At 63.2% G+C, this 14,952-nt stretch overlaps 2 protein-coding genes across 2 annotated transcripts; one reads left to right on the top strand and one right to left on the bottom strand.

Annotated features, from left to right (window-relative positions):
• Positions 1–916: 916 nt before the first annotated feature.
• GRINA (glutamate ionotropic receptor NMDA type subunit associated protein 1) lies at positions 917–4,131 on the bottom strand. Its single transcript, XM_082859156.1, has 7 exons — positions 4,031–4,131; positions 2,654–3,041; positions 2,458–2,570; positions 2,186–2,386; positions 1,945–2,073; positions 1,706–1,849; positions 917–1,624 (listed from the first exon to the last, which is right to left on the bottom strand). The coding sequence occupies exons 2-7, from the start codon at positions 3,015–3,017 to the stop codon at positions 1,475–1,477; spliced, it is 1,101 nt and encodes a 366-aa protein (XP_082715282.1). The 5' UTR covers positions 3,018–3,041; positions 4,031–4,131; the 3' UTR covers positions 917–1,474.
• A 2,746-nt stretch (positions 4,132–6,877) lies between these two features.
• On the top strand, positions 6,878–14,031 carry PARP10 (poly(ADP-ribose) polymerase family member 10; the record flags this gene model as incomplete). Its single annotated transcript, XM_082859055.1, has 10 exons — positions 6,878–7,172; positions 7,250–7,504; positions 7,577–7,813; positions 7,894–8,477; positions 8,587–8,808; positions 8,940–9,036; positions 9,225–9,860; positions 9,945–10,078; positions 13,433–13,607; positions 13,685–14,031. The coding sequence occupies 10 exons, from the start codon at positions 6,878–6,880 to the stop codon at positions 14,029–14,031; spliced, it is 2,982 nt and encodes a 993-aa protein (XP_082715181.1).
• Between the last annotated feature and the right edge of the window lie 921 nt (positions 14,032–14,952).

The raw sequence follows: 14,952 nt of genomic DNA, 5'->3' as shown, positions 1-14,952 counted from the left end.
GCCTGGATAGCAGGCCCTGTGGGGGAAGGCCACGGTCAGGAGTGTCCCCTGGGGCTAGGAGCTCAGGAGAGCTCAGTGCAGGGAGGCGCTCAAAGCGACCGAGCCCCGGGCAGCGGAGGGACCCCTCTGTGGGAGGCTGAGGATAAGGACAGCTGGCTGACCTCTGAGCGTACATCCCAGGGCCAGGGGTAGGTGCGCACGGCTCTGGAGCTGAGACAGCACGAGCCGCGGGGGAGGCCGCGCAGCACCAGCTGAGGCTGAGGGCCACGGCAGGGTGGGGCCTGGAGAGCTGCGGAAGGTGCCAGAGGCAGGCCAGGGGCCCTCAGAGCCTCCGGCCAGCTCTCCCCTGGGGGCTCCGGTGTGCAGGTTTCTCGGGGGGCATGGGGGAGGGGTGCGGAGGGCCTTCGTCTGAGCCAGGCCTGGGCCACGTGTCAGGTGCCCGCTGATGGGCTCCCTGGGGGCCCTTCAGAGCCAGAGGAGCAGGACAGGCCTGCCTGGGGGCGGTCAGTGACCTATGCCGCTGCCCATCAGGCCTGAGGCGAGATGATGAGGGTGTCGCAGCCCCCGCCCCCCCATCATGCCGTGCAGTTCCCAGGCACGAGTGGCAGACACCGTGTGACCCAGGCACCACGCGTAACCACCGGGAGCCTTGGGGTCCCCGTCCATCAGCTGGGAATCCCGGCATACAGCTCATGACGTGGCTGGGAAGATTGCAAAAACGGAGGTGGAAGCACCGAGAGAGAAAGATTAGCTGCTGTCGTTAACCTCCACGACCTCCACCCCGAGCCAAGCCCCGCCGTCCACGCCTGTCCTGCTCGCTGCCTCACACTGGCAGTGCCTAGACCCCTCCCCACCTTGTGGAGGAAGTGGCAGTGACGACAGTGATGAAGGGAACACAGAGCGCGGAAGGTCCCATTTATTGTTTAAAGACAGCAGAATGAGAGGAAGGCATCCTCCTCCCCTGAAACATACCCGTCCTCTCTGCCCTCAGGGCTCAGCACAGGGACGAGACCCTCACACCCCGCAGGTCCCCCAGAGGGCAGCACGCTAGTATGGGGCTGGGGAGGGGAAAGGGACACTTTATGGCAGGCGGGGCAGCTGGGACAGGAGGGGGGACGCACACCCTCACCTCTTGGCTCCATCCCTCTCCCCTGGGACCTGGTGTTGCCCCCAGACCTGGGGTGGGCTGGCAGACAGGGCTCATGCAACACTGAGTGGGCAGGAGGTGGCACAGAAACCTGGCCCCACTGCCCTCTGGCAGGGCGGGAGGGCTACAAGGGGCCATGCTGGCCACAGCGGGTCCGAACAGAAGTGTCTGCAGTGTACACACAGGAGGGTTGGGGAGGGGCTCCCTCTGTCCCAGGCTGCGCGCGGGGATGAGAGAGGGGAGGTACAGAGGAACTGCCACGCTGGGGGCAGGGTCCAGGTCAGCCATGCCACCTGAGTGGGGCCCCGCATGTGCCAGGGGCTCGGGCTACTCCTTGGCACGGCCAATGATGGTAAGGATATACAGGAAGATGTTGATGATGTCCGTGTACAGGTTCAGCGCAGCAAACACGTACTCTTCCGGGCTCAGGGACAGCTGCTTGTTCCCCAGCAGCAGCTGGGTGTCCACTGCCAGGAACTGGGGGTGGCAGCACGGTCATGTTGAAAGACATCCCACCCCGCCCAGCATCCGCCCACACCGCCCACCCCCATCACTCACGCAGGTGAAGAGCAGAGCGCCGAGTGAGGCGTACACGATCTCCAGGATGCGGTTGCGGACAAAGATGCAGAGGATGGCGAAGACGAGGAGCACCGCCATGCTCACCAGCAGCACGCCCACGCACGACGTGAAGTCGTAGCGCGTCTGAGGGCACAGGGGCACACGGGGCCTGGGTACCGCAGCCCTGGAAGGCCTCTGGGCCCTCAGGACCGGCGGCCCTGCCTCGGGGGACCCCTTACCTGCATGGAGAAGATGACCACCGTGAAGCAGACGGTCGTGGTGATGCCTACGGCCATGATGACCGCCTCAGTATTGTAGAAGCTGGCGATCATGCCCACCATGTAGGACAGGCTGACGGTCAGGACCGACTGAGGGGAGACGGAGACTTGAGCATGTGGAGCCGCTGCCCCACCCCCGTCCCCCTCTGTCGCTCCAAAGCGTGAGTCACGGGGTGTGAAGGCCTTAGGGTCTGGGGGTTACCAGGGCAACGAGGTTCCAGGGGTGCTTTCGCCGGAAGTCCCCACAGCAGCTGAGGACAATGAGGGAGATGAAGAAGACGGCGTAGGAGACGTAGTAGGTCCAGACGTTCTCCCGGACAAAGCCCTTCACCTCCCCGACGAATGTGAACACGGCCACGGTGGACAGAGTCACGGACAGCTGCAGGGTCAGCACCAGGAACACCTGGGGAGGGAGGCGGCTCAGAGCTCCGGCCAGCACAGCTGCCCACGCCCTCCGCAGCCCCCGTGGCCCACCTTCCGGATGAAGGCCTGTCGGATGCTCTTGTCATCCCAGTTGGTGGCAGGGAAGTCCTGGTTGTCGTAGTAAGATGGGGGACCCTCCTCGTGATAGTTCCCATGCTGAGGTGCTGAGGAGCACGGCGGGCTGGGTCAGCACCCCTCACTGGTGCCAGGAGCCCCTGCCCTCCCCTGCCCCTGCCCCACTACTCACTGCCAGAATCCTGTGCCGGGAAGGCCTGTGGTTGTCCATAGGGGTTGGGGGGAAAGGGGCTCTGTGGATACGGCCCCTGAGGGTAGCCCCCTTGTGGGTAGGGGCCCTGAGGGTAGCCTCCTGGGGGGTAGGGGCCCTGGGGGTAGCCTCCTGGCGGGTAGGGACCCTGAGGGTAGCCCCCCTGGGGGTAGGGGCTGGGGCCCTGGGGATACCCTGGCTGGCCATAGGGGGAAGGCTGGAACGGGGGCTGTGGGTAAGGGGCCCCTGGGTAGGGAGGCAAGGAGGGCTGGGGCCCCCCAGGATATCCAGGGTTGGGGGGAGGATAGCTGTCCGCGGACACCAAGAAACTCTTTTCATGGGACATGGCCTCAGGTTCTGTGGTCTCCCCCTAGAGGACAGAGAGAGAACGGTTACCCCTGAGGTGACAGGAACCAGCCAGGGGCCTCTCCACCTGCTACCGGGAAACGGGACGGAAGGAGGGGGTTTCGTGACCTTTGCCCCAGGGCTGTCCGGAGCCCGAGCTGGGGGGCCAGGAGAGGCGGGTGGGTATCGGGTGTCTGGCCGTGTGGCTTCAGGAGGGGCCCCTACAGGCCGACCCCAAAGATGGAGGAGGGGATGGACGAGGGGATGACTTTGGCAGCCTCAGGATTTTGGGCTTCTGCCGTTTCTTGCAAGCAACTGGAGGGGCCGTCTCACCGCTGCTGGCCTCTCCGGGTCAGAGCTCAGCGCGGGTCGGGGCTGGGGTCGCGGTCGGGGAGGTGCCGGGGTGTGCCCGGACCCTCCCCTTCACATCCCGCCCCTTAAGCAGCTTTAAGGGGCCAGAGCCGGCGGCTATTTCTATCCCAGGAAATCCCCACGCCATCTGTGACCAGCCAGAACCCTGACCCCCCCCCCCCAAGAGCCGGGCCCTAGCGTCCCTCGCTCCCGGGGTGGGGGCAGCAGGCCTGGATCGGCTGCCGGCTGCCGGGGTGCCTGCCAGCGGGGTACGCCAGGAACAGCGGGTTGCGGGGGGATGGGGGGGTGGGGGATGGAAGCGACCAGAGGGCGTGCGGGGGAACAAAGCGGACGTGGGGACGAGGCGGGTGGTGGCGGCGGCCACGGAACCCGCACCGAGGGCGGGGTGGGCCCTCCTGCCCGTTCGGGGGGCGCTCGGACCGCCCGTCCGGCTGTCGCCGCAGTGCGCCGCCCCCGCTCGCCCTGGGCCCTCCGGCTTCCCGGCCCCGCCGCCACCGCCCCCCGGCCCCCGCGGGCCGCGCGCCCGGCGGGACCGACTGACCCACCGCAACGCCTGTCTGCTGCGCAGGGCCCGCGCGGGGGCGGCAGTGGCCGGCCGGCTGAGCGAGTAGACGCGCTGCTGGGCTAGGGCCGGGGACTCACCAGTCGCGCGAGTCGCCTCAGGCCTGTGCGCCCGGTGTCCGCTGCGCGGCCGCGCAGTCGACGGCCGCTGTGCCCGCGCCCGCACCCGCACCCGCTCCGCGGCCGGCTGGGCTGGGCTTGCGCCTGCGGCTCGGGAGACGCAGCGGGGCCTTGTGACGGGGCGGGGCCGGCGGTGCGGGGGCGGGGCCGTGGGCTGGGCTCCGCGGGGAACGCGGGGGCTTCTCCCGGATGGACCCTACCCGACTGGGTTTCCCTGCTGGCTTCTTTCAGAGCCCCAGGCCCGAGACCCGCGTCCCGTCCTGTCCGCTGAGGGGTGGCCTTGGGCGTGAGGGCTGTAGACCTCTGGAGGCTGAGACCTAGCCTCTCCAATTTGGGTCAGGGAATTTTGAGAAATTTATTCCTAAATCTGGGATTTGCTAAGTCTGACAAGCACTCTCCATCCCTCCTTGGCCTTAAAACTCCGCTTCCCCTTTCATCCAGGTCTATTCCAAATCAAGAGGCCTAATTCTTTAAATGCTCTATCCTCTCTAGGAAACTAGTCCAGGTCCCTACTAGACCAGTTATCCTTACTTGTCTTGATCACAGTACCACAAGCTGTAAGGGTGGCATTCTTAGCCCTGTTTCGCTGCTAAGGGGCTGAGGCTTAGAGATGCCCCAGGACTGGAGGCCAAGTTAAATTCCCTCGGCTTCAGCGGTCCTGAGGAAGTGCTGCCTGCCACCTCCAGGGACATCCCTGCGACGTGGTCCCCTGGAGCCCTCTGCAGGAGTGCCTGTCCACCTGGGGCCTAGGAATCTTACTGTACTTTCCGGCCTTTTGGACAGTGGCCTCTCCCAGGCCCAGCAGTGATTGGGAAGAGGCTCTGTCCTATGCAGCTGGTGTGCTGGTTCATCGTTGAACGGCGGGCCCCAGGGAGGGCAAACCCTGATCTGTACCTTTGCAGTTGTCCTTCATATAAATACCCCATGGTGGGTGATTTCAAGCGACCACCAGTTTAACAGCTGCTTCACAAAGACTCCTGAAAATTGAACAATGTAGTCATGATGTGAGTTGCTCCAGCACACTGCTGCCTGTGGTAGCAGGGATTGGTGTAATAAGTAAATTATACAGTATGTTAGAAGAGGATGAGTTCCATGAGAGGAGAAAATATAGAGCAGGCAGGGATGACTTCAGGTTTTGTAGAACTAGAAGCTCATACAATTTGAGGGGTCTTTTTTTTTTTTTTTTAAAGTTTATTTATTTATTTATTTATTTTGGCTGCATTGGGTCTTCGTTGCTGCGCGCGGGCTTTCTCTAGTTGCGGCGGGCGGGCTTCTCATTGCGGTGGCTTCTCTTGTTGCGGAGCACGGGCTCTAGGTGTGCGGGCTTCAGTAGTTGTGGCTCACGGGCTCTAGAGTGCAGGCTCAGTAGTTGTGGTGCACGGGCTTAGTCGCTCCGCGGCATGTGGGATCTCCCCGGACCAGGGCTCGAACCCGTGTCCCCTGCACTGGCAGGCGGATTCTTAACCACTGTGCCACCAGGAAAGTCCCGAGGGGTCTTTTTTTAAGAAAACTAATTTAAAATGACAAATGTGAAGTTGAGGCCAGGGCCCTAGGAGGGGCCCGTGCAAGTCACAGTTCCTGACGGAGGATGGGGGATGCAGGAGGGATGCAGCAGAAGGGACTGGGGCCCGGTCAGTCCAGCCTGGCAGGTCCTCCAAAGGACTCTGGCTTTACTGTGGACCCAGCTGTAGCAGCTGTCGGTGCCACTTATAAGGCTCACGCTGCCCTCTGTTGAGGAGGGACAGTGCGAGTGGGCAGGAGTGGCAGAGAGAGATCAGTTAAGAGGTCAGAGTAGTGATCCAGGCAAGAGATGATGGAGGCTCAGATCAGGGTGGGGGCAGCCAGGGTGCTGGGTGTACAGCTCAGGGCACAGACTGGACAGGTCCTCAATTCCTTGGAGGAGTAGCAGGGCCGGAGGCTGGGTTTTAGTGGCTGAGGGATAAGTGGGAGGTGCGAGATGGAGAGCAGTGGGGGACACAACTCTCTGAGAGGCTGGAAGCCAATGGAGCACAGGCAAGGGGGGTACTCGGCGGCAGCAAGAGGGATTGTGGACTGTAAAGGTGCAGCTGAGCATGAGGCTCCACGTCCCCTCTGTCACGGGGATGTGCTGCAGCAAGGCCCATGAGCACAGCATCAGCCCCTTCTGGGGTCAGCCTTGGTGCCACCGCCACCGCCGAGGACAGTGTAGGCTGGGGAGGCGGGGAGGAAGGTCTCGTAGGTCAGGAGTGGGAACTGCCGACCCACCCTCGCGGGATGGGAGGTCGGTCCCCTGTGTGTTGTTTAAGGGTGAGTGCGGGTGCCGTCACCCAGCTTGCTGGGGCGAGTTGAAAGCCAGCCGTAGCCAGGCCGGCCAGAGCCCCAAGGTGCTCGTGCAATGGGGGAGGGTAACACGGAGGCTTGAGGTCTTGAGTGGAGGGCGATGATTCGAGCCCCCCGTGTGGATTTACCAGGGAGGGTGACTGGCCGTACTGAGGTTCACAGGGCCAGGCCCACGGGAGTGGAGGACCGTGAGCCTACACGTGCCCCACCCTGCCAGCCACTGGGCTGAGGTCAGACAGGTGGGGCGGGTGGGCTGGGCAGAGGGCTGAGGAGCTGGGGGTGGGGCTGGAAAGTTCTGCAGGAGGGGCCGGAGAAGGGAAGCACCCGAGAGGCAGACGCTCTCCCTGGCACTGTGGGCCCCTCCCTCCCTCCGACGGTTTCGCTTTTGTTTTCTTGTCCCAGCCCTTTGGCTTTAGGGCGAAGGGGAAGGAGTCCGGCTGAAGGCCTAGGCTGCGGCGGCCCAGGCAGCTGGGGGAGCGTGAGTGCAGGATGTGGGCCAGCCCCACAGTGAGGGGGGTGCCAGGGAACGCTGCTCAGGGGCCTGCGAGGGGTGAGGCGGGGCTGTGGGCGGCTACCCCACCTGTTCCTTCGGCCCAGGCTGTGATGATGGGCGAGGAAGAGGCGGAGCTGGGGGCAGCCGTGGAACTCAGAGGCCTGCCCCCCGACGTCCCAGACGAGCTGCTCACGCTCTATTTCGAGAACCGTCGAAGCTCTGGGGGTGGACCTGTGTCGAGTTGGCAGAGACTTGGCCGCGGGGGCATCCTCACCTTCCAGGAGGCTGCAGGTGAGTGGACCCATTCAAAGGGGCAGCCTGGGCCCCCACCGGCCGCCAGCCCTGACACCCCCTCCTTCTGCCTGCAGATGCAGCGAGGGTCTTGGCCCAGGAGGAGCACACTCTGCACGGCGCTCGGCTGAGCCTGCGGCCAGCCCCACCACGCGCCCCTTCGCGCCTACTGCTCCAAGGGCTGTCTGCTGGCACGGGACCCCAGCACCTGGAGCAGTATGTCCAAGCCCTGCTTTGTGCCGCAGGGCAGCCAGTGCAGCCGTGCCGTGCCCTGGCCAGTCCCCGACCAGACCGGGCCCTGGTGCAGCTGCCCAAGCCCCTTTCAGACGCAGGTGAGAGGCGGGATCGGGGCAGACGCGCCTTTCAGGGGAGATGCCCCGAGCTGACTTGCACCCTCCCCACAGAAGCCCGCGTCCTGGAGGAGCACGCCCAGTCCCTGGGCCTGAAGGGGGCTGAGGTCTCCCTGGCCTGGGTGCCTCAGGCCCGGGCGGTGCGTGTCGTGGGGGGCATCCCCCCTGCAGACCTGCTGCTGCTGGAGCTGTACCTGGAGAATGAGCGCCGCAGTGGCGGGGGGCCCCTGGAGGGCGTGCGCAGCCTGCCAGGGCACCTGGGCACCATCGCTTCCTTCCAGCAGTGGCAGGGTGAGTGGGGCTGGACAGGGCGGCCCACCCTCCCTATACCTTGGAGCCCTGACGACTTCTGTCCTTTCCCTTCCTCCAAGTGGCCGAACGGGTGCTGCAGCGGGCCCACCAGCTGCAGGGTTCAGAGCTGATCCTTGTCCCCCACTACGATGTCCTGGAGCCCGAGGAGCTCAGCGAGCACACCAGAGGAGGGAGCCGCTTGGCCGAGTTGGGGCCTGGGGCCCCCAAGCATGCTCTCCTGGAGGCTGGAGGGCCAGCAAGGGCACAGAATTGTGCAGGGAATGTGACACTGGGCTCTGAGGAGGCACCGGGGCAAACAGGAGCCTTGCTGAGGACAGGGCATCTCTGGGACAGGTCCTCTCTGGGACAGGCCAGGCCAGTCAGCTCCAGGCCCGTGGGGTCTTCAGAACAGGAGGGGTTGGTGAGCCCGGGGCCTACGGGGTCTCCAGGCCCAGTGGAGATTGCCGTGGAGTCTCTGGAGCAGGTGGTGTCAATGAGCCTGGGCCCTGTAGGGTCACCGGGGCAGGAGGGCCTGGTGGAGACAGTGCTGCCGATGGAGCTGGGAGCAATGCGCTTCATTCAACTCTATCATGAGGACCTTCTTGCTGGCCTGGGAGACGTCGCCCTCTTCCCACTCGAGGGATCAGATACGACTGGATTTCGGGTAAGCGACCCCTGAGGATTCCTCACCTCTACTACTGGGGGCTCTGGGTGCCTCTCCTGTGCCCCAACCTGCCAAGTGCTCCTCCTCACCCCGCCCCGTGGTCCTGCAGCTCTGCGGAGCCCTGGCCCCATGCCAGGCAGCCGAGGAGTTCCTGCAAAGTCTGCTGGGCAGCGTGAGCTGTCACGTGCTGAGCCTGAAGCACCCAGGCAGTGCCAGGTTCCTGCTGAGCCCAGAGGGGCAGCACCTTCTGCGGGGGATGGAAGCTCAGTTCCAGTGCGTCTTTGGGACAGAGCGTCTGGCCAGGGCTGCCCTGGACACAGACCTGGGAGAGGTAGACATGGAGCCCTCCCCTCCCATCCCCTCCCCTTTTTCACTCCTCAGCCCCCCCGTACCTCCTCCACCCTTGCTCAGAGGCCTGGGAGGGGTATGTGTCTGGGGGGTGCTGGCATTCTTTCCCAACAGGTGGACCCCACTGAGGCCCTACAGGTGCTCCCTGGCCACTCCCACACCCTGTGGCCTCCAGACAGTACAGACGGTGGCCAGGAGAATGTGAGCCTAGGTAGGGCTCCCGGGGGACCCCGGCACATCCTGCGGCCCTTTCTTGACCTCACCCCCTGCTGCTCTGCCCTGTGACCGTATACCCTCTAACCCCGTCTCCATCTTCCACCCGGCCCCTGACTAGTCCTCTCCTTCAGCCCCATCCTGGCTGGACTTGACCCCTGACCCGGTGCCTCTCCCTGTCCCCAGAGGAGGTCCAAGAGCTGCTGGCCGCCCTGGAGGGCCTGGACGGGGAAGACTGGCTGCCACTGGAGCTGGGGGAGGAGGAACCCGCGGGGCAGCCGGAGGAGGAGAAGACTCCCAGGGCTGGGGAGGGGCCCGTGGCGCCCCGCACCGGGGTGCCTGGGCGGCTGCAGGAGGAGGCTGAGCTGCAGCTGGCTCTCTGCCGCTCGCTGGAGCCACAAGGCCAGGTGGCCAAGCGGGAGGAGGCTGTGGCGCTGCAGTGGGCCCTGGCCCTCTCCCTCCAGCCGCCCCCGCTGGAGGAAGAACCGGAGCCCCGGGGTGGGGGGCCTGGCAGCTGGGCCCAGCTGGAGGTGCACGCGGCCTTCGAGCAGGATATGGATGAGCTGGGCCGGGCCCTAGAGGTGGCCTTGGAGGTGCACCTCCGGGAGGAGACGGTGGGGCCCCGGGGCTGCGTGCTGCCCGCGGAGCTGTGCGCCCGCCTGGAGCGGCGCCACGGCGTGAGCGTCGCCCTTCGTGGTGACCGCACCGTCCTCCGTGGCTTTGGGACCCAGCCCACCCGTGCGGCCCACCACTTAGCAGCGCTGTGGGCTGGCCCCCGGGATCAGAGCTTGGCCTTTCCCTTGGAGGCTTCGGGCCCCACTTGTGAGTCTGCAGCCCGCATGGGGGAGGGCAGGGTGGACCGGTGCCCCAGGCATGGCCCACACGCCCTTTCTCCCTGTGTGTCAGTGCCACAGCAGAGGCCGAGGGAGCCCTTGGGCAGGCTGGAGTGTGTGGCCGAGAGCAGCAGTGAGTTCCATACGGTAGTGCAGGCCTTCTACGACACACTGGACGCTGCCCATGGCAGGATCCGTGTTGTCCAGGTGAGTCCACGCCCTGCCTTGCCAGCCTCTGGCCTCCTGGGCTCCTGGCACCATCTTGGCCTTGCAGAGCCTGTGGGCTATCACTCTTGCCTACGTCAGGATCGGCTGGCCAGAAGCTGCCCAGCAGGCTGAAAGCTGTTCGGGGGCAGGGGAACACCAGGGCTCCACAGCCCCATTCCCTGCCCGAAGTGTGTTCACGAGTGTGCGGCCAGAGAGACAGAAGGCTGCAGAGCTTAGGGGGTCCCAGCACAGGTCCCCACTTCGCCGGTTACAGCCCGATGCCGGCCAGTTTCTTCCTCTAGAACATGGGGTGGTGATGCCATCTCGTGGCTACTGTGAGGATGACTCATTCCCCCAGTTGTCCCGGGTGCTGTTCTGGGGCCCGTCTGCCTCCCAAGGGGTCTGCTCCAGCAGGAAGAGGGCTGGCTGCAGCGAGGCAGCCTCCTCCTACATTTTCACTTGTTGAACGTGGCAACTCTGAGCACGGTTGGGTTGCGGAAAGGGCTGGGCACCACGGGTGGGGGACCCGAATGAAGCTCTGGGAGCCCCAGTGAGCCCTGGCCACCCAGGCAGGTGGGGAGCGGAGGCTGAGAAGGAGGGGCTCAGAGGCGGGGTGCTGGAGGCAGCGAGGGCGGGAGCGCCTGCAGGGCCGGAAGGAAGGACTGAGGAGAGGCTGTGCGCCAGGCAGGGGTGGAGAGCCAGGCAGGGGTGGAGAGCGGCGGGAGGTGAGAGCTAGGCCGGGCTGAAATGAGCTGGCTGCGGAAGCGAGGGGGCAGAGAGGAGCTGGAGCAGAGTGCAGGGCTGAGTGCTTCCGGCTCAGGGGAAGGAATCTCGGGGCGGTGGAGAGCTGGGCTCACGGTGCGGGGGAAGCCAGGTGGCCCTCTTGACGCACCAACTTGTGGGTGGGTGGGCCTGGGGGCAGGGGGGGGTGAGCAGCAATAGCAACCCAGATCTGTTCAGATACGCAGACCCTCACGCCTTTCCCAGACCGGGCCCAGTCCGCCACCAGCAGCACCACCACCGCTTTCCTGGGGATGACCACTGTAACTCTGGGTGGACTTAGCAGCTGTCACTTCTGCACTTGGAGAGAGGAGGACGCCCTGCACTCATGCCCCGTGCTCCTCCCGAGGCTCTGTTAGTCAGTCACGTGCGCTTCTAGCAGGACCTTTGTGACTTTACGTGGTACACTTGAGTCTTTTTTCCACTTAACGATTTTAGAGACTGTTTCTTGCCTCCCTGCATGGAAGATCAGGAGAATGGGCTTCCCTTCCCCCTTTCACCTCTTCCTCCCTCTTCCATCTCACAGTTTGGCCAGTGACATTACTTTTAAGTTGGCAAGGTTGACAAACGTCATCTTCTATTCTGCATGGCACGCTTCTATTCCAAGCATGAAGCTCCAAACTTGGGCCATAGGTTGATCGAAATATAATGACAATGAACAAATATTTACCACTGGACCAGAGAGGAAAGGGGGAAATGAAAAACCTAGTTATTGAAACCATATTGCATGAAAGAGAATATTCTAGGATTCAAGGACTAATGGCTCTTTTTTTTTATAATAGACTTATTTATTTATTTTATAGGCTGCGTTGGGTCTTCATTGCTGTGTGCGTGGGCTTTCTCTAGCTGCAGCGAGCTGGGGCTACTCTTCGTTGCAGTGCACGGGCTTTTCATTGCGGTGGCTTCTCTTGTTGCGGAGCACAGGCTCTAGGCCTGCAGGCTTCAGTAGTTGTGGCATGTGGGCTTCAGTAGTTGTGGCTCGCAGGCTCTAGAGCGCAGGCTCAGTAGCTGTGGCGCACGGGCTTAGTTGCTCTGCAGTATGTGGGATCATCCCGGACCAGGGCTTGAACCCGTGTCCCCTGCACTGGCAGGCAGATTCTTAACCACTGTGCCACCAGGGATGCCCAACTAATGGCTCTTGATTTTGTTTACTTTCTTCGTTTTTCTCTGTGGTGCTTGGCTGCTGGCTTACTCTTGGTGACCGTGTCACCTTCTTGCATAGATTCCTTTTCTGTGTAGTAGAAGTATCTCTTTGAGTGAGTAGTCAACATTTTGGACTTTTAAATGTATTTTGCCTTTTGCAATTAGAAGTAATTTGCAAGTATAATTTGATATTGGTATTTTTTTCAAACAAAAGATGCTATGTGTTTATTAAGACATTTCTGTTAACTTAAGCACAGCTGGTTCTTGCATACCTTAATCTGTCCTTATTTTGTCCTCACCATTAATAGTTTGGTTGGATATAGGGTTCAAGATCAAAATATGTTTTCCTTCAGATCTTTTGAGAGACTTAACTCTTTTTGTTTCCTCCTTAAAATTTTTTGTTCTTGGAAAGGCAAGAAAAAAAATCCTTCTATGGTCTCTTAGCATCCAATATTGCTGGTGAGGACCCCAATATGAAAACGTGAGGTTTTTTTCCATGACTATATGTCGACTTTGGGGTGTGTGTGTGTGCACGCGTGCGTCTGGACGCTTGTAGACTTCTCTTTCACTTTGAAGGTTGAAGTTTTCCCATCAGGTAGGTGCCTTTCCACATTGTCTTTGGCATTTTATGGCAAGATCCTTTCCATCTGAAGATGCTCCCTTCAGCTCAGGCAAACTGTCTTCCATTAAGTCCTCACTTGCTCCCATCACCTGTTGGGTGTCTTCTTATGGAGCTCCTATGACTCAGATCATAGAGCTCCTCCCCCCTCCCTCATCTGTCCTCTCACAGTTCCCAACTCTTTTCTTTAGCTCTGCACTCTGAGTCACTTCCTGAACTCCATCTTCATCATCTTATTATTATCCACACCCACTGGATGCAGTTCAGCAATTCCATTCTTAATGTAAGAACTCTCTAATTTTCAGACTGTTTCTTTTTCACAGTAGGTCGTCTTGTTTCATGGATATAATATTCATTTGCATCCCTCTGAAATGACTAGTTAGAATTTCTTTAGAAACTTTTTGGGTCCCTGAGTTGGCTCCTCTTCGGTTGACTACTGGGTTGGTCACCTTGGTCTCCCATCACTGAGAGGTCCGGGGCATCTCCTGGTGTTGGGAGTGAAGTCCTGCGGGCAATGCAGGCGGGCGGCTCAGCTTTTCTCTGCAGAGGCCTGGCTGTGGGTGCAGGGTTCTGGTGAGTGGATGGGTTGCCTACCCGCAGACCCCCCTGGAAGCCCTCCAATGCCACTTGGGGCTCCGTGGAGGTGGCGAACGTCCGCCTAATGTCTGCTACTGGGCAGAGCATGACAGGAGCTGTGAGGTCTCCCCAGGCCCTGAACTCCTCCAGGAGAGGGCTCTTGATTTCCGGGCTCAGCCCTGTGCCCTGTGGCCCAGGGGATACAATAGCCTGGTTCTGACCAAGGCCGCCCGCAGGTGGAGCGTGTGTTGCACCCGCTGCTGCAGCAGCAGTACGAACTGCACCGGGAGCGCCTGGAGCAGTGCTGTGACCGGCGGCCGGCGGAGCAGGTCCTGTACCACGGCACGTCGGTGGCCACCGTCCCGGACATCTGCGCGCACGGCTTCAACCGCAGCTTTTGCGGCCGCAACGGTGAGGCCTGGGTCCCTGAAGGGGCGCGGTCTCTGCCCACCGTAACCACCCTGACCCCCGCGCCTACCCCCCCGCAGGCACGCTCTACGGACAGGGCGTGTACTTCGCCAAGCGCGCCTCCCTGTCGGTGCTGGACCGCTACTCGCCCCCCGACTCCGAGGGCCACAAGGCGGTGTTCGTGGCGCGGGTGCTGACCGGCGACTACGGGCAGGGCCGCCGCGGGCTGCGGGCACCCCCCCCGCGGCCCCCCGGCCACGCGCTCCTGCGCTACGACAGCGCGGTGGACTGCCTCCCCCGGCCCAGCATCTTCGTCATCTTTCACGACACCCAGGCGCTGCCCACTCACCTCATCACTTGCAAGCATATGTCCCGGTCTCCCCCTGGAGACCCCCCTGAGCTCTTGAGCAACTCCCCAGCCACCTAACCCTAGAGGCGCCGCCCCCTCGGCCCAGCCGCTGGCCTCCTGCTCCCCAGGCTCCCCGCTGCGCACAGCCCCACCGCCCCCTCCCCCGCCCGAGCTGCCCCCGGGTGCGCCCCTGCCTCCTGCAGTGGTGCCCATAGGGGCGACCGGGCGAGGACGGCTTGGGCAGTGTTCCCCGCCCCCACCCCCACCCCGGGCCGGCCCAACCACCAGGGGTCAGCAGAGCCCAGGAGGAGGGGGGCCGGCCCTCGCCCGAGCGCGACCGTGTTGTTTGAATAAATGTGTACGTGAAACCAGGCGCGGGGGACCTGCGAACTTCGGGTCCGACCTGTTTGCGGGGGTGGCTAGGGGCGGGGGCCGGGGCGCAGAGTCCGCTGGTGCTTTGGGGAGGCCCTGGGCAGCCGGCAGAGGCCGGACCCGGCGCGCACCCGAGCGACCCCGCGTCGCCTTAGTGTCACGCACGCTCCGCTTCCCTAACGACGTCTCCTTGCCGACCGCCCCGCCCTCTGCGCGCGGGGAGGGGGCCGTACCGGGCGGTGGGGGTGCGCGCGGAGGACGGTACCCGGGAAAAGGCGCGCTCGCACTCAGGCCCCGCGCGCACTCGGACGCAGGGGCCGCACGGGCGGCGCTCGGTTCGCGGCCGGGGCGGGGCTCCGGGCGCGCCCCGCCCGCGCAGCCTGCGCAGCTCTCCCGGCAGCAGCCGTCCGGCCGCACTGGCCGAGCCCAGCGGAGCTGAGCCACCGGGCACGTAAGACCGGGGCCGGGACAGAGAGGCGCGCGGCGGGCGGGAGCCGCGGGGTGGGGTAGGGGCTCTCCCTCCGCAGGCATCGCGGAACCAGAGGCTGCGTCGCTGCCCATCCTCCCTCGGGAGGACGCCACCTCCGCGCGCGGAGACTGCGGAACTGGACGGGCGGTGCCCGGGGT

The sequence above is a fragment of the Leucopleurus acutus genome, assembly GCF_964270905.1.
Source record: "Leucopleurus acutus genome assembly, chromosome: 17".
NCBI lineage: Eukaryota > Metazoa > Chordata > Mammalia > Artiodactyla > Delphinidae > Leucopleurus > Leucopleurus acutus.
This window is presented reverse-complemented; position numbering and strand designations above follow the sequence as displayed.